General features: G+C 52.6%; 4 protein-coding genes across 9 annotated transcripts in view; 3 read left to right on the forward strand and 1 right to left on the reverse strand.

Annotated features, from left to right (window-relative positions):
- Nucleotides 1–1,037, forward strand: part of WDR62 (WD repeat domain 62) — a 45,311-nt gene extending 44,274 nt beyond the window's left edge. For all 6 annotated transcript variants that reach the window (XM_033844872.2, XM_073796452.1, XM_033844869.1 and 3 more), the window contains 2 exons: nucleotides 443–600; nucleotides 695–1,037. In XM_033844872.2, coding sequence (XP_033700763.1) covers nucleotides 443–600; nucleotides 695–958 — 422 coding nt within the window. In that variant the 3' untranslated portion in view covers nucleotides 959–1,037. The remainder of the gene's footprint in view (nucleotides 1–442; nucleotides 601–694) is intronic.
- Nucleotides 1,038–1,182: 145 nt separating this feature from the next.
- On the forward strand, nucleotides 1,183–7,516 carry OVOL3 (ovo like zinc finger 3). The gene is given in 5 exon segments (XM_004313372.4): nucleotides 1,183–5,695; nucleotides 5,698–5,799; nucleotides 6,575–6,641; nucleotides 6,644–6,775; nucleotides 7,291–7,516. Coding segments are annotated over 5 exon segments (639 nt in total). The 5' UTR covers nucleotides 1,183–5,566; the 3' UTR covers nucleotides 7,500–7,516.
- Nucleotides 7,517–7,554: 38 nt separating this feature from the next.
- Nucleotides 7,555–8,844, reverse strand: POLR2I (RNA polymerase II subunit I). The gene is made up of 6 exons (XM_004313373.4): nucleotides 8,708–8,844; nucleotides 8,575–8,629; nucleotides 8,209–8,282; nucleotides 8,047–8,121; nucleotides 7,888–7,939; nucleotides 7,555–7,656 (listed from the first exon to the last, which is right to left on the reverse strand). The coding sequence occupies exons 1-6, from the start codon at nucleotides 8,764–8,766 to the stop codon at nucleotides 7,594–7,596; spliced, it is 378 nt and encodes a 125-aa protein (XP_004313421.1). The 5' UTR covers nucleotides 8,767–8,844; the 3' UTR covers nucleotides 7,555–7,593.
- Nucleotides 8,845–9,279: 435 nt separating this feature from the next.
- On the forward strand, nucleotides 9,280–17,481 carry TBCB (tubulin folding cofactor B). The gene is made up of 6 exons (XM_033844994.2): nucleotides 9,280–9,531; nucleotides 9,918–10,061; nucleotides 13,410–13,506; nucleotides 14,242–14,433; nucleotides 16,982–17,054; nucleotides 17,210–17,481. The coding sequence occupies exons 1-6, from the start codon at nucleotides 9,418–9,420 to the stop codon at nucleotides 17,322–17,324; spliced, it is 735 nt and encodes a 244-aa protein (XP_033700885.1). The 5' UTR covers nucleotides 9,280–9,417; the 3' UTR covers nucleotides 17,325–17,481.
- The last annotated feature ends 6,182 nt before the right edge of the window (nucleotides 17,482–23,663 follow it).

The following is a 23,663-nucleotide window of genomic DNA, read 5'->3' on the forward strand; positions in this document are numbered from 1 at the left end:
CACTCATTCGTTGCCTTGCATATTTAGTGAGCGCCTCGCTTGTGCTGGGCTTTGTTCCGGGCCCTGGGGACGTGGGACCTGGTGGTAAACAAGACTACAGAGAATTGACACCTTAACTGGGGGAGACGCCCAGACTAAATCTAGTAAGGAAAGTGTTCAGTGTATCACAAAGCGATGTGTGCTGAGAAAAAGAGAAAGAAAGGGTTTAGGGAGTGACAGGTGGGAGCAGTGGTTAGTTTTAAACAGGATGATGAGAAAAGGCTTCAGGGAGAAGGTGGCATTTGAGCAGAGACCTGCAGAAGGGGTGGGAAGGTAGCCTTGGGGACTGAGGGAAGCATCCCAGGCAGAGGGACAACAATTGTGGTCGGCCCAGCAACACTGGCCTCTTTAGACCAGCTAAAAAGTAGAAGTGTCTTTCTCATTTCGTCCCCTCCACCCCCAGATGCGCTCAGTCCAGTCCAGGGCTGCCCTGGACACTGCGGGGAACCGAGGGGGCCAGCCAGGGTACTGCCCCCAGATCCCCTTGAGCTGAGCAATGTGGGGACCGTCGTGCACAGACTGCAGACTACCTTCCAAGAAGCCCTGGACCTTTACCACCTGGTGAGCCAAGCCCCAGGGTCAGGGGAAAGGACTGAGGGGCTCCCTGGCACTGCCTGGCCCAGGTGGCCCCTAACAAGATGGGCGCCCCTTGCAGATGGTCTCCAGTGACGAGGTGGGCGCCGAGCAGCGGCAGGCACGGACTGAGCTGGCCTCCACTTTCCTTTGGATCCACAGCCAGTTAGAGGCCAACGACTGGCTGGTTGGGACCGATGTGGCCCCAGCCCAGGCCCTGCCCAACCCAGGCCCCCCCTCCCCACCTACACTGTGCCCCCTGGCCAGCCCAGACTTGCGTGCCCTGCTGGAACACTACTCAGAGCTGCTGGTGCAGGCCGTGCGGAGGAAGGCACGGGGGGACTGAGAGCCAGCAGCCCCCTCCACCGCAGCCCTGCTGCTTCTGAAGAAATAGTTACTTTACGCAAATAAACTGACAGCTTGGAGGAGTGGTTCCTGGTGCCTGTTCTGGCGCATCCACAAAGCCCCCTTCAGATGGATGCAGGGAGAGAGGGTAGAGAGCCCAGGGAACTCACAGATGCCCCGGTGCCAGGCCCTGTTCCAGGACTCTGTCGTGGGCAACACAGGACTGTTGGGGAACTGCAATAATGATGACCCCAGCACCTGGCTCCCACGTCACCTGTCCCCAGCCCACTGAGCTTCTGTGGAGTCACGTGTGGTCCTTGCTCAGTGGGGCCCAGCTGTACTCTAGGGAGGGGCCAGCCCTTCTTCTCTGCCCCCTACTGATGCGCAAGAACCCACTGGAGCCTCTGTGATCACCATGTCCCAGACCCTGGCCACCAGTTCACATACTGCCACAACACTGGCTCGCGGCCCCTGGGCCGGTCCCATGCTGGATCCTGTGAGCTTCAGGCTTTTGTTCCCATTTGCAGCAGGGTAAAGTGAGGAAGGACAAATCCAGGGAGCGTGCCTAGGCCACCCAGCAGATGGGACCAGTAATTTCTTCCCCAGCAAGACTGTGTCCAGCTTCAACATCCCATGAGCTCCCAGCACTGGTACCAGCTTCCCTAGGCAGCAGGCATCTAGCCACGTGGCATGTCTGCTAAGAAGGACACTCTTGTGACAGCAAAAGCCCTCACCGTCCCAAGTCTGTAAAAAGGAAGCCGGCAGGAGCAGAACTCTCCTAGAGCACAGTCGTACTGTGCAGCCTGCTTGGCCTGAACCCCCACTTGCCTGTGAGTTCCTCACTGCTCTGTTTGGTGATCACGGCCCACCAGAAACAGGCTCAGAGAGATCCAGTGCCTTGCCTCGGGTCCCATAGAGTTGAGAGTCAAATGAGGCTTGCCTGGTGGTAGAGCCAGACTCTTTAACATGAGGACGTGGCTCTCTGTTGGCCCTGTAAACACTGAACCAATCATGCAGTTGTTGAAAAAAATCCTACCAGCCCCGAGGAATTGCTGGTCCCAGCTGCTGTCACTGCTCTACACGGTAGGGGTAGATCAAGGAACAGGACAAGCAAAGCATCTGCCCTCGTGGCATTCACCTTCTAGAAAGTGAAACACGACAGAAATTAAAATAACTGTCTAACTGTAGGTAAACTGAGGGCATTCCCTGTGCTGGTTACAGGACTCTCTTAGGTGATGTTGGAGCTGAGGCTTGATAGAGGGCACAGGCCGTGTGGACACTCGGGCAAGTATCCAGGCAGACAAAGGCCAGTGCAAAGGCCCCATGGCAAGCTCAGACGTACATGAAGGGAATAGCAGTGAAGCCAGGAGGCTGGAATGGAGTGAGCTCAGGGCGAGGGTAGGAGAGGAGGTGGGAGGAAGAATGGGTCCCACTGGGCAGGGCCTTGTTGCTTCATGACATTTAAGTCCAAGACACATTCACAATACAGTTTTTTTCCCCTAAATAAAATGCCTGATCTTGGTGTTTGGGAAGATGCCCAGTATTGTTTATTTCTCAAGGCTCCCTCTCCCTGCCCCGGCCCACTGGCCACCCCTGCAGACTGGAGACCCACTTGACCTGCCCCTGCCTGCCTCGGCCACAGGTGCCTAAGATCTCTGAGGTGTTTGGTTTCCAGGACCCTGGACACCCAGGGGACCACCTTGAGCCTCGGTCCCTCATTGATTTTACCCCTCCTCCCACCCTGTATCATAGTTAACTCTTCAACTCCAGGTAGCAAACACCTGGCTTAAGGGGCCCCAAGCTAAAGGGACATTTGTTACTCTTGATTCTGTTCCTGCTGTATTTCACCCTCTGTGAGTCTGAGTTTCACTCTCCAGCTTAGGCCCTCATGGTGGCAACATGGCTGCCATAGCTCCCAGCAGTACACCTTCGCCCAACCAGGAGCAAAGACACAAAGCAGGGCAGCCACCAGGATAGTGGGGAAAAAGTGCAAAGCCTTCTTAGATGCCTCCGCTTTCAGAGCAGTTGCAGGCAACAGGATTGGAGATGACTTTAATTTGCTTGGACCAGCCACCTCCCCTGTCCTGGGCCTGTTACTGTTGCAACAAAATTGGGTTCTCTCAGCACAAAAGGAAGGTGGGCTGGTAGGATCCAGTGTGTCTGCCAGTCTCCACCTCGTAATGCCAAGCTCTTCAGCCCTGGAAGGACCAGACTTTCCTCAGACAAACCGACTGGTTAAGAAACCACAGCTGATGAATGTGTGTGCATGTGACAGTGCGCCAGCAGCAAGAGGACAGCATGCTCACGTGGGATATTTGAAAGAGAGCTTAGCAGAGGGATCATTTGCAGAGAAGTGGACAGGGAACAGGGAAACCTCAGGGCCAGTGCATGACCCTAGACTGGTAACAGAGGAGAGGTGTTACACCCCACACAAGGCACAAGGGAGCAAAGTGGAACCCAGAAGAGCAAATCCTGGAGACAGCTGCCCTGAGGGGAGTTGTGTTCCTGGCAACCCCACAGGGAGGGAGTTGGGGGAACCCCTCCCCCATCTTCTGCCGGGCTCCCCATTGTCTAAACCCCACTGGAAGCCAGAGGGCCCAGGAGCCCAAATGATACTGACCACCCAGGTCAGCTTCCCAGGACATAGAGCAGGACAGAAAAGGGACCTGGGGGCAAGTAAAGATAGCCGGCCCCAGGGTTTTTCCCTAATGTGTTTTCAGCAACAACTCAGGAACCAGTTGTCCCAAGAGATGTGGTGTTGGGCATGGAGAACTGGGCACCTGAGACAAACAAAATGGCTCCCATAACCTGCTCACTGGCTTGTTCTTCAGTGCATCTGGCCCCAGTGCATCTGGCCCTGTGTCGGTCAGGTCCTAGATACTGGGCTGCCGACCCAGGCCAGGCACACCAGTCACAGCTGCGTTAAGTCCAACAATTGGGAGATGGAGACACTTAAAATCCCACTTTACAGGGACATCCCTGGCAGTCCAGAGGTTGAGACACCACCCTTCCACTGCAGGGCGCACAGGTTCGATCCCTGGTCAGGGAACTAAGATCTCGCAAGCCGTGCAGTGAAGCCAAAAAAAAAAAAAAAAAAAATCCCATTTTACATGGGCTGATTGAAACTCAGATGTTTGCCTAGCCACCCCACCCTTCAAGACTTTTGAACAACCCGCATTTATATGTCTGCTGCATGCCAGATCCTCTCCCTGGGTGATCTACATGGATTTTCAACACAAACTAGGAAGACTCAGTCCCATTTCCAGATGAAGAAACAGGCTCAGCAAGACAAGATGTGACTTGCCCCAGGTCCTGCAGAGAGAAAGTGGCAAAGCTCTGGGCCAGCAGGCTTCCAGCGCTTCCTCTGTTGCTTCCGCAAATGAATTTAGCTGGACTGACTCTCAGGGAATGTGAAGAAATGAATAAGTATTGCTTCTTGCACCATCAAGCCTTTTATAGACTGTTCCTCTGCCTGGAAAACTCCCTGTTTACCAGAAACCTCTTCTTCCTTCAAGGCTCACACCTAGGAAGTCATCCCTGAACCCTTAGACTGGATCAGGAGACTCTTCTGGGTCCCCTGAGCCCCCTGGTTTTTCCCCATTGAAGCTTGGGTCACTCTGCCTGTGCTTCCCCCATCACAGCCTTGGTCATTCTGGACTGTCACTGGTGTGTCTCCCCCATGGACCTTTATGTCATTTTCAGTGCTGAGCTAGGCTAGGCCTATAGTTGGAGATCAGAAAATCGTTGGGTGAATAAGTGAAAGTAACTGCATGGGGAATATTCAAAATCCTTAACCCCTGGCTAAGAAGCCAATGACCAATCTAGAACGGAGCCTGGCCAGAGTGCTGGGGTAAGGGTCCTGGGAGCCCCTGGCTGTGTCAGGTGACCCCTTATAGTTCCTGGACCGTAGGAGAGTGAGGGAGTTACTAGGAGCTGCACTAGTAACAAGCCAGTATTGTGATACCCCATACACTTGAACAGTGCTTCCGGCTGAACGTCAGCTCTGGGCATCCGCGGATCAGAGAGGTAGAGTTTCCTGCCTGAAGATGCACAGGCTGGATCCTCACTTTGACCTTACGAATTGGACCCTGCTGTCTCTCCACCCTCTGGAGCAAGCAATCACAGTCACCCCCTCCCCTGCTTCCTCAGACGGCTGCTGTGATTTGAATAACCAAGCAGGCTGCTGGATGTCCGGTAGTGACTGATTTGCTTGGCAAACAGACCCTCAGGTCTGCTGGTAATATGGAAAAACACTCAGCCCCACTGGGGTCTCTGTTTCCTCTCTCCACCCCCAAGGGCTGCTTAGGTTCCAGTTTTGCCCTTGCTTGACCTCCCGGGGGGCCCTAGTGCTTGTCTTCCCCTGGAGGCTGGAGAGTACCCTCAGGAACCTGGCAGAGGAGAAGGCGGAGGAATGGCAGGGCCCAAGGCAGAGGTAACTGGAGCCAGCTAAGTCTGCCCCCTGGGCCTGTCACAAAATTTGCATGGAGAGAATGAGACCTCTCTGTGACTTCCCCCTCCCTTCCCACCTGGAATAGTTCTCCTGGGCCTGAGGTCTGACAGCAGGTGGAGGAAGCAGCCCTGTGTGGGGGGGGAGCTGTTCCCGGTGGTGATGCCCCGTGCCTTCCTGGTCAGGAGTCGGCGTCCACAGCCACCCAACTGGGGCCACCTGCCTGACCAGCTCCGGGGACATGCCTATGTCCCAGGTGGGCCCCTCACTGGGCCTAGAGGTGAGGGGCAGGGGAGACACAAAGCATCACCATCTGGCTTCTCTCCTCAGACTGCAGCAGCCTGGGGGTGCCACTGACACACCAGTCTTCTGGCCTCCGGGACTCTTGGGCAGCGGTGAGTCTGCAGCTGGCCCACAAGACCCTGCTCAGTTTCACCCCTGCCCGCTCTCAGCCGCAAGAGAAACTGCCTGCCCCTTACCCCCTCGTGCCACTCCAGCCTCGGGACCTTCCCACCCATTGTCCTCTCTGCTGGAAATGCCTTTTCTTTTTTAGTAGTGGGCTCACTGTTAGCCCTCACCCCAAGTACCCTTTCCCCAGGGTGGGCAGCCACAGCCCCTGCCCCCAGGGATTCTCTGCCCAGTGGGGCAGAAGAACAGGATTCAAACCAATAATGGATGGTGGTTTGCATTATGTCAGAGAATCAGACAAGGTGACAGGGGCTGCAAGGGGGATGGGGGAGGAGCTCTCGGAAGGGATACTCAGCTGTGCGTGCACCGGAAGAAGGAAAGCCCTAGGCGGGATGTAAATGTGCTGGAGATTATTTCAGTTTTTATTGGGAGCCAGAACTGTCCTAGGCAATGGGTGTTGAGGAGTAAGACAAAAACTCATTCCTTCCTGAAGCTTATAATCTGGTGGGAGCTGCAGGTATAGATAATAAAATTAGGGAAAAAAATATTATGTTGGAAGATGGTATGTACTATGGAGAAATAGAAAACAAAGGGCGATGGGGGGCAGGGTGGTCAGCGAAGGCCTTGGGGAGAGGGTGGCATAAGCACGCACAAACTGCAGTCTCCAGCCTTCCCAGACCTCCTTGGTTCCCAGTTCTAGGTGCTCCATTTGGTCCAGTGGAGGGGTGGGGTGGGGTCCTAACTCCCATGTCCCTCCCACAGCCCTCCCAGGGCACACTGACTGCCACTCCTAGGGGCCCTGGGATGCTTGGCTGGCCCCTCTGCCCCAAGGCTTCCCGTTGCAGCGCATGCTGACCCGGCACCTCAAGTGCCACAGCCCTGCCCACCACCACGTGTGCCACTGCTGTGGCAAGGGCTTTCACGACGCCTCTGACCTCAAGCGGCACATGAGGACTCACACGGGTAAGCGGCGGCAGGGACTGACTGGGAGGCGCTGCTGGGGGGGGATGGAACGAAATGGAGGGAGGTGCATGGGATGTGGAGTTTCCGTGCACTCGAGTTCCGTGCACAAGTGGGGCATGTGTTAGTGGGGCAGAGACTCAGCCTTCAGGAGGCTGGGAATACCATGCACCTTAGCTCCCAGCCAGTGGGTGTTGGGGTGGTGCCAAGGTGGGGGCCTGCTGAGGGATACAAAGAGAAAACAGGTACTGGTTACAGGATTCAGGTCCCGTATTGAAGGGTGCAAGGGAAATCCTCCTTCCTTCTCCTCCAGGGGAAGGAACATCCTGGTGAGGAGGGTGGGGACACACAGCTCCCACATTTGCACGGGGTGGAGGTAGCGGATGGTGGGAAGCAGGCTGAGGTCTGGCGAACTTGGAGTAGGAAAGGGGGAATGCTCACGGAGGGCGAGGTCGGAGGGTGCTGGTCTGGGGGCCATTGCCCTGTCTGTCCTCTCTCCCTCTGGCCCACCTACGCAGGGATCTGGCCATTCCGCTGCGGAGCTTGCGGGAAAGCATTCACGCAGCGCTGCTCACTTGAAGTGCATCTTGCCAAGGCACTTGGACAGCTGGCCAGCTACGCTTATCGTGAGTGCCGTGAGAAGTTACATGTGTGTGAGGACTGCGGCTTCACCAGCTCGAGGCCTGACGCCTACGCGCAGCACCGCACCCTGCACCACGCTGCTTGAGACTGGGAACCCTGTGTCCAACCCGTGAGAGGGAAATAAACAGAGGAAAGGCACGCATAGAACACAGCATTTATTACACAAGGGGGAGAGTGGTTCACTCGGTCCAGCGGTGGCCGCAGTGTGGGGCTGTGCACACGTAATACAAGCGCATGGCATCCTGGCAGAAAGGATGTACGGTTAGGAAGGGTCTGGATCCACAGGGCTGGGTACAACACGAACCTCCATCCAGAGAAGCCTCACCCCAAAAGAACAGACTAGGGGGCTTTCCCCACTACTAAAGGTCCAGCTCGAGATGCCTGGAAGGGCAGGATCTCCCCAATATTGGTACCCGCACCCCTGGGAAGGACCAGGCCCAGGTCACTCCGAAAGCCTTGCTCTCACCACTCACCTCGGCCCGGGCACTGTGTGACTGGAAGAACACCGCCTCCTTGTGGCCGCACCTGAGGGGACAGTCAGCCACTCAGAGTCTGCCATACCCTTCCCTCCTCCCTTCTCCGTCCGGTGAGGATGAGCCACCTTCCCTCCCCAATACCAGCTGCGCGCTCACTTTTGGCAAGGGTGGTCTTCGGTCCGCGGCAACGTGGGGTCCTGGGACACGTCAGCGATGATCTGGGTCAGTTCGCTGAGGGAATAAAGGGCGAATTAGTATGCTTAGACCGGGCCTCCCAAGCCAACAACCCCGTCTCCGAGTTCGGGCCCTGCCACTCACTCCACTTCGTGCGTGATTTTGTTGACGTAGATGCAGCTGTTGTCGGCTTCCTGCTGGTAATCACAATTCCGGCACTGCGAGAGGGCGAGAGTGGCGGGAAGGGGGTCACAGAGAGATCCCCGATGGGACTGGGAGGGTATGGCCTTCCCCCGAGGGGATGACTAGGGGATGGAGTATTGAGGTTGGGATCATTGGGTGTAATCGAGAATCACCTCGCGGATGGGCAAGACGAGAAAGTCGGGTTCACTAGGGGAACAGTTGGGAGGGTAGACCAGGACGGGGCGGCACTGGGAGTAGGGCCGGGCCACGTTGGGAACCTGTGGGCCGGTCACGGAACACCGGGGCGCCCGGCTGGCTCGCGCTCACCGCGTACAGCAGAATGCGGTTCTCCTTGTCCTCCTTGGGGTAAAGCATGTTGTTACTGTGGGGAGGGGGGAGGTCTGAGGTCAGTACTGGGGCCACTACTTGCTCCCCTTCCACAGTGCTGGCCGGGTCTCACCATTCCTGGCAGAATCGAATACCCACGAAGCCCGGCTCGTAGGTCCCATCGGGTTCCATGGCGACTCACTGCCCGCCTAGCCTTCAGCGCTTGCTCAGCCGCGCGACAGGTCGCGGGAAGGGTCAGATCTCTTAGCTTCGCCAAAAGAGGGGAGGAGCTGCGCACATGTAATGGTTCCCAGTGGCTTTGTGCTGGCTGATAGGAGGTTTGATTAATTACTTGCTTCAATCTTTTGATATCCTAGAATATGGCTTCCAACTTCTGGGCCTTTCTTCCTCAGTTTACAGGATAGTGTGGTACGAGAACTGGGAAAAATGATGCGTCACGTAACCCGCAAAGTGCTGAGTGTAAATGGAGAGGCCTTGGCTCTTTGCAGGTTGAAGGCCAGTGCACATGCGCGGACAGGGGTACCTCTTGCCAGTCCTTCCTCTCGGCTTCAGTCTTCGCCCGCCAGGCCGTTTCCCGTGACGCTATTGGAAGAACTGTGCACCGTGAGAGACTTCTCAGGATTGGCTGGGCCTACCCAGGACTTCTTCCTGGCGGCGGCGAAGAGACACGGCGATTGGCGGACCCCCCTGGCGGGAGGGCGTGGATTGGCCAGGTCCGGGAGCAGGGGGAGGGGCTGATATCCCAGAAGCGGCGGCGGCGGCGGCTGCGGAGCCGGTGTGAGGCGGCTGACTGGGTTGCTGGACCCCGCAGGGCGCGGCGAGATGGAGGTGACGGGGTTGTCGGCGCCTACAGTGAACATTTTCATCAGCAGCTCACTCAACAGTTTTCGCTCCCAGAAGCGGTACAGTCGCAGCCTCACCATAGCTGAGTTCAAGGTGTGGCCGTGGGGGCGGGGTCCTGATGGGCGGGGCTAGTGTTGAGGGGGCGGGGTTAAGAAGAAATGGAGGGTCTTCTCCGCGCAGGGAAGGGGCCGAGGTTGCAGAGGTTCTGGACTGGACCTCAGCGGGGCGGGGCCAGAGGGAACCTGAGGTTCCAGAGAATGGGTGCGGGGCCAGAGAAAAAAAGAGGTTGCAGGGAGTGGGGGCAAGACCAGAGGAGGTGGGGCCAGGGATAACCAGGTGGGTCCTAAATGGTAGGTCTCTTGGAGGAGCGAGGGATGGGTGATGGTTATTGATACAAAGGGCGGAGCCTCAGGGCAGAGAGTGGGGCCACTGACAGCCTTCCACCTCGTCCCCGCCTCCCCATCTTGTTATCCCCACAGTGTAAACTACAGCTGGTTGTGGGCAGCCCTGCTTCTTGCATGGAATTGGAGCTGTATGGACCTGACGACAAGTTCTACAGCAAGCTGGATCAGGAGGATGCACTGCTGGGCTCTTACCCCGTAGATGACGGCTGTCGCATCCATGTGAGGCCTCCCTACCTGGGATCCCTCCTCTCCGTTCATTTATTTATTCAGTAGATGCTTGATGTGCTTTGCGCTGTGTGATAACCAAAATAGGCCCTAACCGCATGGAGCTCCCAGTCCAGCAGTGCGAGAGACAGACCCATCACCAGACATTGGCAGCCAGATTGGTCTGGACTGGGCTGAGAAAAGCCTAGGGGACTGGAGGCCTCCAGAAGAGGTGCCTGACCCCACCTCGGGGTATCAGAAGGGACTTCCTGAAGTTAGGGATGCCTGAGTTGAGATCTGAAGGATGACCTAAGAGAAGAGGCGGGAGGGGCATTCTAGGCAGAGGGAACAGAGTGTGAGGTGGGTCAGGGTGAGCAAAGAGGCTCACATATTGGGAGAAGCCAGAACACAGAGGACCTCTGCATGCATCAGCTCACATCATCCTCTCTGTCCTCAGTCTTCCCCGCACCCCCAAAACTCTGCAGACGTCCTAGCATCCCAGGTGAACTTCGCATGTACTGTTCTCTGTGCCTGAATGTTTCTTTTTTCTATGCCCACATGGCTCACTCCTTCCTTTCAGTCTTTACTTAAATGTCACCTTCCGGGTGTGAGGGCTTCATTGCCCTCAGTATAAAATTTAAACCTCCTCCCTTTCCCACTTTCTTTGATTTTTGTCCTTCTCACTAATCACCTGTGGCATACTGTGTATTTTTCTCCAATACCTGGAACAGTGCCTGGCACAGAGAGGATGCTCAGTGAAACATTGTTGAATGATGAGTTGAATGCATAAAATAATACTTGGAAAATGGCATAATTAACCCTATTTTGCGGAAGAGAAAACTTAGTTTCAGTATGGAATTTACTTTCCTGAGGAGAGACATAGCTAGAATTTTTACTTCAGTCTGCATGGCTCCAGAAGTTAGTGTACCCAGAGAACTGGGTCTTTTTTGTCTCTTTCAATTATTCATAACTGTTCACTGAGCATCCACATTATGCCAGGGATATAGCTGTGAATCAAGTCTGAGAAGGTCTGTGTTTTAGCTCTGTCCAGTGAGTGCGGTAGGCGTTAGCTAAATATTCACAGGAACAAACGTAAAGGGTCAGTGAGATGAGGGCCATGCAGGAGGAGATCACAGAGCTGGGAGATCCTATACTGGGGAGCCTGACCCATCAATGAGATCCAGGAGGACTTCCTGGAGGAGGTGCTGCCTGAACAGAGACCTGAAGTTAACTGAAGAAGGGGAAAGCGTGCTTCAGGAGGAGGGCACAACATGTGCAAACACTCTGAGGTGGGAGGGAGCAGAGTGGGGTACAGGGGCTGAAGAGTGACCTGTCCTGTTTTGGTGGGAAGTGGAAGCCAGGGGAGGACTCTGAGCCAGGAGGGTCCTGGTCTGACTCAGGTGTTCACAGGCTCCCTCTGATTGCATGTGGGGAACAGACAGTGGAGGAGAGAGGAGTAGGGAGACCAAGGAGGAGACTGCTTCCATAGTCCAGTTGAGGTTATGGGTCCTGGACCATTGTGGGAGCAGGTCGGGACTGTGCTGAGCCCATAGGACTGACTTTGGACTGACCTCGGCAGTCTCAGCCTTGGGATGCTGGGGGGTCAGGCAGGGCAGTGGCGTCCTCAAACAGGAGGGTTTCACACATGGATTCAGGTATAGACAGGGTGCTGACTTCTGAGGCCATACAAGGAAAGTTTCCCAGAGGTGGAGCCTCTGGAGAATTTGTAGTTTTTCTAAAATTCTTTTTCTGTTTATAAATATCACCCATATTTCTTTTCTTTAAATTTATTTATTTATTTTTGTCTGCGTTGGGTCTTCGTTGCTGCACGCGGCTTTCTCTAGTTATGGCGAGCGGGGGGCTATTCTTTGTTGCAGTGAGCAGGCTTATTGTGGTGGTTTCTCTTGTTGCGGAGCACAGGCTCTAGACGCGCGGGCTTCAGTAGTTGTGGCTCGTGTGCTCTAGAGCACAGGCTCAGTAGTTGTGGTGCACAGGCTTAGTTGCCCTGCGGCATGTGGGATCTTCCCGGACCAGGGCTCAAACCCGTGTCCCCTGCATTGGCAGGCAGATTCTTAACCCCTGTGCCACCAGGGAAGCCCTCACACATATTTCTTGCAACAACGAATGACAGCAACCTCAGACTTAGAAAAACCCCTGATATAGAAAGTGGAGATTCTTAGTGATCGTTAGCCAGAAATAAGGGCCGTTTCAGTTTTGCCTAGTGACTCAGGCCAAACGCTTTAGGGTGTTCCTCACCCTTGTCTTTCCCTCACACCCACATCTAATCTGTGCGCAGATCCATGGGCTCCACCCACAAAAATCTATCCAGAATCCAGATTCTCCTCCCTCACTGCCCCCACCCTGGCCCAGCCTCCATCTTCTCCCTCCTGGACCATCACACAAGCCGTCTCCCTGCTCCCATCCCTGTGCCCCTCCATCTGCTTCCCACACTCAGCTGAGGGAGCGTGTAAACACTTGTGTCAGATCAGAGCCTTCCTGGCTGAGCCCTTCCCTGGCTGCATCTCATTCTAGGTAAAAGCCAAAGTCTGCAGTGATCTATTGTGTCTCCCACTCTCCCCCTGGCTCACTCCACTGCCGCCGTGCTGGCCCTGCTGTTTCTCAAAGGAGCTAAAGACATTTCTACATCTGGGACTTTGTGCTTGTTCCTTCAGGCCTGTCTCAGACATCCCCTCCTTCCAGAAGCCTCTTTGTTGTATTTGTCTGCATAGAACCTTGTCGTCATCTGGTGTTTAATACCCATCTCTGTGCATTTGTTTCTGGTTGGCCTCCCAGCAGAATGAGCACTCCTTGAGGGCAGGGATTGATCTATTTTTGTACCGTGTCCCTAGTACCCAGCACGGGGCCCAGCTGGGTGCCTTGGAGGAGCTCATCAGGTGATGAGTGAATAAATGTTGGGGGTGGTACAGAAGAGATGCACCAGGATCTGGAAGTTGGGGTCAGCCTAGGAGGGTCCCAGAGGTCCAGAGAGGATAGACACACTGCCCGGAGGGTTCATGAGCAAGGCCCGAGCTCTGCCCTTCGGTTCCAGTGTCCTGGGGCCATCAGTGATGTGGATGTCAGTATGTAGGGGTCATCTGGAAGCAGATGCAGCCTCCAGGGCCTTGGATGGGTGGTAGAGAGGGAGATGGCCATTGTAGACACCTGCTCTCACCCCTTCGGCTGGGCTCAGGGCAGGCAAGAAGGCTGGGGTAAAGGTGAGGGTAGAGTAATGTGGTTTTTCCGAGACAGGAGAGACTTAAATCTACGGAACGCTCCAACGTGCAGCCACACTCGCCCCCCGCAGCATCCCAGGCCTCTCTGCCCAGACCCTGATCCCCACTGACCTCCCTCCCCTCACTACAGGTCATTGACCACAGCGGTGCCCGTCTTGGGGAGTATGAGGACATGTCCAAGGTGGAGAAATACGAGATCTCACAAGAAGCCTACGACCAGAGGCAAAGTACGGGGTGCACAAGGAGGGCTGGGGGCTAGGGGAGGGGGTGGGGAGCAGACAGGATAGACGGGGACACTGAGGGCGAGTCGGTGGTGTGGGCAGTGGGGCAGGCAAGCATGGGGGAGTGGAGGGGGCGGGGTGAGGTTGGCGTGGGGACAGACGGCTCATGGGAGAACAGTCAGGGGTGGACGGGCATGAGGTGTGAATGGAGGCTGGGGGGTGTGGCCGAGTGCAGGCAGGCAGACAGGGCCATGAGAAAGTAGAGGGGGCCTGAGAGGAAGGTCTGGGGTGTGTATGTGGGGTCAGATAGGGGGGCGGTCAGGGTCACGCTGGGGGCACGGTGTAGGGGACAGAGCATGGTAGAATACGTGGAACCGACAGGACAATGGGGTGCGGGCATGTGGGGACAGGTGAGAATGTGTGGTGGGGAAGATGAAGGTTTCCGAGCCTGGGTGGAGGCAAGCATGATACTGAAGGGACGGGAGGATGGGGTGCCGCGAAAGACTGCAAGCAGGCACCTTCCTTTTAGTTTCGGGATTGTGGGGAGGCCCAGGGGTCCTGGGGAGAGGCCAGGGCTGTGGTGGGAGACTTGGGGGGCTTGGGTGACAGCCCTTCAACACCCAGCACGGAAGCGTTTCCCTCGGAGTGTTGGCCCCGTGCGGGTGGCAGATTATCTCGTTAGGCCAGAGGTCTCCCAGGTGGTCTCCCATGTCTGACCCTCACCCCCTACCCCACCCACAGACTCAGTCCGCTCCTTCCTGAAGCGCAACAAGCTAGGTCGATACAGTGAAGAAGAGCGGGCACAGCAGGAGGCCGAGAGCTCCCAGCGCCTTACTGAGGAGGAGGCCCAGGCCAGTGCCATCCCCGTGGGCAGCCGCTGTGAGGTGCAGGCGCCTGGGCAGCCCCCTCGCCGGGGCACCGTCATGTATGTAGGTACGTGGCTCACCGGGGCCTCGTGTCCTGCCTTGAGGTGGGCAGTGCTGGGGACCCAGCCCTCAAGGGGATCTCAGTCCAGGAAGGGAGACGGACCCAGGGGCTAACTCTGACAGCCTGGTATGTTCACGGCAGGGAAGTGGGAAGCAGAGGCCACATGACCTGAATTGTGATGGAGGAAGTGGAGGCCAGAGGGATCAATTCTGAGGTGAAAGCCTGGGGGCACAGTGGTCAGAGCTGAGATGGGGAAACAGGCAGAATTATTAGGCCTGTGATAGGGGAAGCACAGACCGAAGTGATCAGGGCACACCCGGGCCATGGGCAAGGCTGGACTGTGCTGGGCCTCGGAGACAGGAGAGAGCAGTGTGGGGTTTTTTTTGGTTTTTTAATAACAGTTTTATTAAGATAAAACTTATATACCATAAAATTCACCCATTTAGGGAACTCCCTGGCGGTCCAGTGGTTAGGACTCCACACTATCACTGCCAAGGGCCCACATTCAGTCTCTGGTTGGGGAACTAAGATCCTCCTAGCTGCGCCACACAGCCAAAAAAAAAAATCACCCATTTAAAGAGTATCATTCATTAGCTTTTAGTTCACAGGAATCGTGCAACCGTCACCAGAGTCAGTTTTACATTTTCATCACCCTAAAAGGAAACGCTATAACCATTAGCAGCTACTCCCCATTTCTGAAACCCCAGCGCCCCCAGTCCACATAGCTGGCTACTAATCTATGTTATGTCTCTATAGACTTGCCTATTCTGGAAGTTTCATTTAAATGGAGTCATATAATACGTGGTCTTTTGAGACTGGCTTCTTTCACTAGAACCATAATTTCAAGGATCATCAATGTTGTAGTATGCGGCAGTATTTCATTTCTTTTTATTACCAAATAATATTGCATTGTATGCAACACCACATTTTATTTATTCATTCATCAGTTGAAGAACATTTGGCTCCTTCCCACTTTTTGGCTATTACAAATAACGTTGCTTTGAGTATCCTTGTTTAAGTTTTTGTGCGGACATGTGTTTTTATTTCTTTGTACCTAGGAGTGGAATTGCTGGGTCACAGAGTAACTCTTTCACTTTTTGAGGAGCTGCCACACTGTTTCCACAATGGCTGCACCATTTTACATTCCCACCAGCGATGAATGAGGGCTCCAGTTAATCCACGCCCTCATCAGCAATTACTATTACCTGTCTTTTTGATTACGGTCATTCTAATGGGTATGAAGTGGTAGAGCATTATGGTTTTGATTTGCGTTTCTGTGATGGCCAATGATATTGAGCCTCTTTTCAGGTGCTTAACAGCCATTTGTAGATCTTCTTTAGAGAGATGGCTTATTCAGATCTTTTGCCCAGTTTTTAATTGGGTGGTTTGTCTTTTTGTTGTTGATTGGTGTGTTAGGGCTGCCGTATCAAAGTACCACACACCAGGTGGCTTAAAAAACAGAAATTTGTTTCTCACAGTTCTGGAAGCGGGAAGTCTAAGATTAAGGCTTTGGCAGGTTTGATTTCTTCTTAGGCCTCTCTCCTTGGCTTGCACATGGCCACCCTCTCTGTGTGTCCTCACATGGTCTTTCCTCTGTGGGCTAGCACATCCCTGGAGTCTTTGTCCAGATAACCTCTTATGAGGATGTCAGTCAGCCTGGATTAGATCCCACCCTAACGGCCTTATTTTAACTTAGTTATCTCTTTAAAGGCCCTGTCTCCAAATACAGTCACATTCTCAGCTACTGAGGGTTAGGGCTTCAACATGTGAACTTGCGGGGGACACGGTACAGCCCATAACAAGTTGTAAGAGTCCTTTATGTATTCTAGATACAATTCCTTTATCAGATATATGATCTGCAAATATTTTCTCCCATTCTGTGGGTTGGTTGTCTTTTTACAGTCTTGATAGTGTCCTTTGAAGCACAAACATTTTTGGTTTTTATGAAGTCCAATTTTTTTTTCTTTTTTTGCTTATGCATGTGGCATTATATGTAAGAGGTCAATGCCTAATAGAAGGTCACAAAGATTTAAACCTGTGTTTTCTTCTAAGGGTGTTATAGTGTTACATATTACATTTAGGTCTTTGACCCATTTTGAGTTAATTTTGGGTTATGGTGTGAGGTAGGAGTTCAACTTCATTCTCTTGCATGTGGATATCTAGTTGACCCAATATGATTTGTTGGAAAGACTGTTCTCTCCTCATTGGACTGTCTTGGCACCCTTGTCAGAAATCATTTGGCCATAAGCAGTGTGGGTTTTATGCTGAGCAAGACGGGCAGTTTTTGAGGAATTTGGGACAAGGCAGTGGTGCTGTTTCCCTTTGATTTTTACAGAGCCCCCTTTGGCTGGGGGTGTTGATTGAATGGGGGTCAGGGTAGGAACAGGGAGACCAGTGAAGGGGGCTACCATATTGATGTGGGCAGGAGGTGGTGGTTGTCCTGGGTGGTAGCAAGGAGTGGTTTTTGCCAGGACAGGCTTTATACTCAGTGGGCAGGTGCGAATCTGGGGTGAACTGCCTAAGGAGGTTTCATTGGGATTTCTCCCCTGGGCAGGACTTACAGATTTCAAGCCTGGCTACTGGATCGGTGTCCGCTATGATGAGCCGCTAGGGAAAAACGATGGCAGGTAGAGATCCCCCGTGTAGCGTCTGTGTGTGTGCCTCTGTGCGCGTATGTGTGCATTTATGTGTAAGTGCATACATGTACTACTGGGGGAGCCCAGCCATGCTGGCATCTGGAGTAGGAGCCCTCTGACACTGCCTTCCCCATCATGCCCTGCAGTGTGAATGGGAAACGCTACTTTGAATGCCAGGCCAAGTACGGCGCCTTCGTCAAGCCATCCGTTGTGACAGTGGGGGACTTCCCCGAGGAGGACTACGGTTTGGACGAGATGTGATGCCCAAGGAAGGGCACCCCCCTGCTCCAGCTAACTCACCTATTGCCCTTCCCTGTGTGTGTCCATGGCCCTTTCCCCATGACCCCATTTTTATTTTATTCACTTGACCCTCGCCATTGACTTTTGAGACACATGTATTAAATTTGCCGGAAACCTGGGAAGTGTTTGGAAGACTCAATGATTATGGGGGGGCTGGGGACAGCTGGGTAGGGGAGGGGAGGGAGAGGGGATACCCCTTGTTTTTTTTCAATTTTTTTAATTTTTTTTATTTTTTGCGGTATGTGGGCCTCTCACTGTTGTGGCCTCTCCCATTGTGGAGCACAGGCTCCAGACGTGCAGGCTCAGCGGCCGCGGCTCACGGGCCCAGCCGCTCCGCTGCATGTGGGATCTTCCCGGACCGGGGCACGAACCCGCGTCCCCTGCATCGGCAGGCGGACTCTCAACCACTGCGCCACCAGGGAAGCCCTACCCCTTGTTTTTAAGGAATATGTATATACAACTCGAAACTTGTTCCTATTTCATTGGCCAGAATTCTGTCTCATGGCCACTTGTAGTTGCAAAGGTGGCTGGGAAATGTAGTTTTTATACTGGGTGGCCATTTCCTTGCCAAATATCAGAAGTTCCTCCAGCTACAGAAGCTGGGGAAAAGGGATATTGGGGTCAACAAGTAGTTCTACCACTGTCCCTGTGGGTGGGGGACCCGTTCACTTAATATTTAAAAGAAAAAAGAAATCTCAAGTCTTTAGAAGTAGCATGAGGCCCCTCACAGCATCGTAGAGCTGGGCAAAGAGGTCTGCGCCCTCAGATATGTGACGTGTGCATGCAGCCCAGGCATTCTAGGGAGGCTGTTCCACCATGTGTGTGTCTGCATGTGCAGTGACTCCTCATTAGCTCCTTGAAGGGATTCCTGATGGAATGACTATTTGGGAGGTTCTACTTAATTGTTAAAATGACTTTATTATAGCTTCTGGAGAAGAAGTTGGCACTGGTGGGAGCAACCGCAGTAAGCAGAATAAGGTTGAAATGCTTGAGAGCTGAAGGGGTCCTTGGGGAAGCTGCTCACGTGCACATACAGCCTGATGCATACATCCTCTCATGCCCACTGTAAGGTACGTGGACCCACTCAGATACACAGAACATTCACACACCTGGACTCATACTCAAACACCGGAAACACAGACACTAGAGGTCACATGTACAGAAATACAGTCAGTGCACAAAGATTCTGTCCCCCCGACACAGGGGAGCCACACTTACAGGATACGCTCAGATTCACATCAAACACCCATCTGGGATAGACATACACCTACACACACGCACACACACATATCAATGAAGTTGTCGATCTACAAAACAAAACTGGTTACTTTATAAAAGGACTCCAAGGCTTAGATCCCTTCCACATGAGGGAGTTGTCAGAGTGAGGAGCATTAGAGGGGGTGTCCCCAAATTCTCAACCAGAATCTACCAACCTTAGTTCAGCCAGAGCTCAGCAGAATTAGCTCAGCATTGAGGACCTGAGGCTCACTTTAAGATCAGGCCCAGTGTGCACCCCCATGTGATGAGGCCAAAGAATAAGGGCAGGAAGACGATCACATGCTCTCCTGGACACAGTGATCACCCAAAGTCATACCTCCAAGCTCCAAGCAAGGGTCACAGCATCAGTGTATAAGAGGATCTGTCAAGCTGCAGTGGAAGATCTAAGCACAGACTTCCAGGGTGTGCTTTAATGCCTTCCAGCTGTCAGCATGGAAGAAGCTGTACCCATCAGAACATGGGAAACATTAAAATTTTTGATGACAATGGAAGGGATCATGCTGGTAATTTCTAATTAGGAAACCTACACTTGCTGTGTGAAAGTCAACCACAGTTAGGGATTGGGGAGGCACATTTTACAGAATGACCTGGTGCTTAAGCTTTAAGGGGTCCAGAAAGGAAAGGGGACAGTAGTCAATGTGTTAAGGCAATACCAGCTGCTGTAACAAATATCCCCCTACACACACAGTCCGGTGCAGAGTTTCTGGTTGATTGACAGCAATCTCCATGATTCACACACCCAGACTCCATACTGGGGCTCCATCATCTTCATGTGCCTGGAATTATCTGCTTCCAGGTGGCAAATAGGAGAAGACAGTGTGGGGATGTTTCACCATTTTCTTTAAAAACATGTTCTACATGTTCCATTTCTGCTCATATTGTATTGATGAGTACGTGTCAGTCATGCAGCCACCCTAGATGCAGAGTGGGCTTTGGAACATACTCCTGGGCTGAGCAGCTCCCTCCCAGCCACTACTATGAAAATGGACCGTGGGTTTTGGCGGCTCCAGCATTGACCACCCTTTACCAGGTCCCCAGATCCATAACCTCAGGGGAAGCGGCAGGAAAGGGCCATGGGATCCACCAGGCCCATTAAATCCTCCTGTCCCCCAACCAGCTGCCTGTGCCTGACCTGCAGCATCCACCACGCTGCCCTTAATCCTCAGGTCAGTGCAGATGGAAGACACTGAATGTCCAGCACTCTTTCCCCACATTTTTTGAGTCCTCCCAATCCCCACTGTATGTCAGGCTTGATGCTGGAAACACACTCATGAAATGAACACAGTACTGGCTTGGGAGTTGAAGGCAGACAAACATAATTACCAAACATTTCTTCTTTTTTATCTTTTTTTTTTTTTGACTGTGATATTTCATTATGAATAAGGTTGCTGGCAGTAGGGGAAGGGAGAATAAAATCACTAAATTTGCCAGGTGGTGCTGGTACGAGGGAAGGGATGGGATGGAGGAGACTTGAATAGGAGTCATGTGAACAAACGGGGACTGGGCTTTGTAGGCTTGAAGTAATCCCTTCCGTGATTCATGGCTGATCAGAAACTTGATCCCAGTGCTAAATTTAGGCTGAATACCTTTGTCCTGGAACTGAGCTAAATTGCTAACTCAATATGCTAATAGCCCACTTGAGTTCATTCACGTACCAGTTACAAACTTGGAATAATTCAGTAGGTTAACAGGTGGTGCAACCTTAGGAATAGCTAGACAGCCTAGGTTCAAACCCCAGCTGTGTCACCAGCTGGGCACTGGACAAGTCCTTCTCCCAGGGTTTCAGCCTCATTTCTTTCCGTTGCGGAGCACAGGCTCCGGACGCGCAGGCTCAGCAGCCATGGCTCACGGGCCCAGCCGCTCCGCGGCATGTGGGATCTTCCCGGACCGGGGCACGAACCCATGTCCCCTCGTCGGCAGGCGGACTCTCAACCACTGCGCCACCAGGGAAGCCCTCAGCTTCATTTCTTAATTGAAGCCGATAATAGTACCTACCAAACGATTTTGTGAGCATTAAATGAGCTAGCACATGTAAAGCACTTAAATTCAGAGCCAGGCACGCAGGTAAGTGCTGTATAAGCCATAGGAATAAAAATGCTTATATACAGTCAACAGTTACAATGCTGGCTTCATTTAATCCTCACAGTGGGCCCTGTCCCCAATTTCTTCACCGTTTTCACCTCCCCACCCCATCTTTCCTGGCCCAATTCTGGGGTCACCCTCCCCGAAAGGGGTTCCCAGGACAGCGCCCGCCTCCCAAGTCCCTGCAGGCTCTGCAACCCTAATCTCTGCACTGTCCCAGACTCGGGCAATAACCTCTCAGTCGCCACGTGGGGACAGCAGCGCACTGCTCCGCGCACCGTGCGCGCGGTGCATTGTGGGATGTAGTCTCGCTGGTATTGACAGGCGTCTCCCAACCTAACACGCAAACTACATTTCCCAGAAAAGCATGCGACACCCTCGGCCTAACCTTGCTCACGTCTGGAAGCGGAGGTCTTGCTCCCGCCCTGCGGCGCAGGGAATTGTGGGGTTTGGCTCCCTCGCGGAGGACGGGGCTGCGCAGGTGCGGGAGGCCTGCCGAGCCGGCCATGGTTTAATCAGAGAGCGAGAACAAATGTCTTCCCTCCCGCTTTCCTGCATCTCCACCGGTCACTCTCAAGGGTCTCGGTTAACTCTCAAGCTGGGTCAAGGAGCGCCCATCTTAAAGGAAAAAATATCCCTTTTCCCCTCTTACCTGTCACCCAACTTCAGTAATTGTCAGCATTTGGCCAATCATGTTCAGTTTTTCTGACCTCCCCCTATTTCTCCCGTAATTAAATCTCAGCAGAGACTTCCCTGGTGGTCCAGCGGGTAAGACTCCGCTGCCAATACAGGGGGCCAGGGTTCGATCCCTGGTTGGGGAACTAGATCCCGTAAGCGTGCCATAACTAAAAGATCCCGCATGTGGCAACTGCGACCCAGTGCAGCCTAAATAAATAATTAATAATTTAAAAAATCTCAGGCAACATATCACCTCATCCAGAAATGTGTTTCTATATGTGTCTCTAAAAGGTATGAGTTCTTTGTCACACCTAATTGCAATAATTCTTTAATATGATTTAATATATGGTCAGTGTTATTATATATGAAACAAAGTCCCCATTTGTTTCATAAATGTCTTTTTACTGTTGGCCTGTTCAAATCAGAATCCAAGTAGGGTTCAGGCAGTGCCTTTGGCTGATAGAGCTCTAAGTCTTCTATTCTACAACTTCCCTGTGGGATCTCCCACTGTCTGATTTGGCTGGTTGTACCCCCCTGATGTCCTTTAATATATTCCTCTATCCCAGTGTATCCTGCAAACTGGTAGATCCAAAAGCTGGGTCAGATCCAGGTTCAATTTTAGGATAAATACACTTTATGGGTGGTGGTGAGTTTTTGCATCAGGAGGCACATACTATCAGGTTCTCTCTTTTTGTGATGTTAAGATCCAATGTTGGATTTTGTGTTGTCGGCCTGATCCATCCCTTATAAAACCACAGCCAAACTTCAGAAAAGAGGTGTCTACATGGCCCTTACTGCAACCCTCTCCTAACTCCACAAAAACTAAACTCTTTCTATTGCTAAAGCCCTTCCTTGGGACTTCCCTGATGGCGCAGTGGTTAAGAATCCGCCTGGCAATGCAGGGGACATGGATTTGAGCCCTGATCTGGGAAGATTCCACATTCCGCGGAGCAACTAAGCCATGCGCCACAGCTACTGAGCGTATGTGCCACAACTACTGAAGCCTGCGTGCCTTAGAGCCCATGCTCCACAACAAGAGAAGCCACCACAATGAGAAGCCTGCACACTGCAACGAAGAGTAGCCCCTGCTCACCACAATTAGAGAAAAGCCTGCACGCAGCAATGAAGACCCAACACAGCCATAAATAAATAAATAAATTTTTAAATAAATAAAAAATAAAGCCCTTCCTTGTTGCTAAACTCAAGAGGCAGCTCTTCACCTCAACTTACTGGTCCTGCAATGACAGCTGCCATTTAGATCTATGGTTCTCAAGCTTTTGTGTCTCAGGACTTCTTTACATTCTTAAAAATCGTTGAGGCCTCAAAGAGCTTTTGTTGGGCTTCCCTGGTGGCGCAGTGGTTGAGAATCTGCCTGCCAATGCAGGGGACACGGGTTCGAGCCCTGGTCTGGGAAGATCCCACATGCCGCGGAGCAACTGAGCCCGTGAGCCACAACTACTGAGCCTGCGTGTCTGGAGCTTGTGCTCCGCAACAAGAGAGGTCTCGACAGTGAGAGGCCCGCGCACCGCGATGAAGAGTGGCCCCCGCTCGCCGCAACTAGAAAAAGCCCACACACAGAAACGAAGACCCAACACAGCCAAAAATAAATAAATTTTTTTAAAAAAAAGAGCTTTTGTTTATGAGGTTTATATCTGTAGCTATTTACCGCTTTGGAAATTAAAATGTTTAAACATTCTTTTAAAAGTAATAAACGATTACATGTTAACTATTCATTTTTTATAAAAAGTAACTTTTGAAAAAACTAGCAAGAAGAGTGGCATGGTTTTACATTTTGAAAATCTTTTTTAGGGAATTCCCTCGTGGTCCAGTGGTTTGCACTCCATGCTTTCACCGCCGAGGGCCAGGTGGGGGAACAAAGATCCAGCAAGCCGCGCGCGGTCAAACAAACAAAACCTTTTTAACGTCAGGCTTAAGAGAAGATAGCTGGATTCTCATATCTGCTTTTGCATGCAAACTATTGAATATTATCATATAACCTCTGAAAACTCCTCTGTACACTCGTGACAGAATTCGAGTGGAAAAGGAAAAAAGGATATTAGTATATAATAATAATAGTATTATTATGAAAGTAGTTTTAACTTCAAAGACCCCCTGAAAAGGTCTCAAGGACACCCAGGTGTACCCAGTGTTTGAAATATCCAAACATTCCCCGTGACAATCCTGATTTCTGGCTTCCACACTGGGGTATCTGACAACACACAGCCCGCTTCTCTACTAGATCTGCCGTACCTGTCAGGACCT

This window comes from Tursiops truncatus, chromosome 19 (assembly GCF_011762595.2).
Source record: "Tursiops truncatus isolate mTurTru1 chromosome 19, mTurTru1.mat.Y, whole genome shotgun sequence".
Classification (NCBI taxonomy): Eukaryota; Metazoa; Chordata; class Mammalia; order Artiodactyla; family Delphinidae; genus Tursiops; species Tursiops truncatus.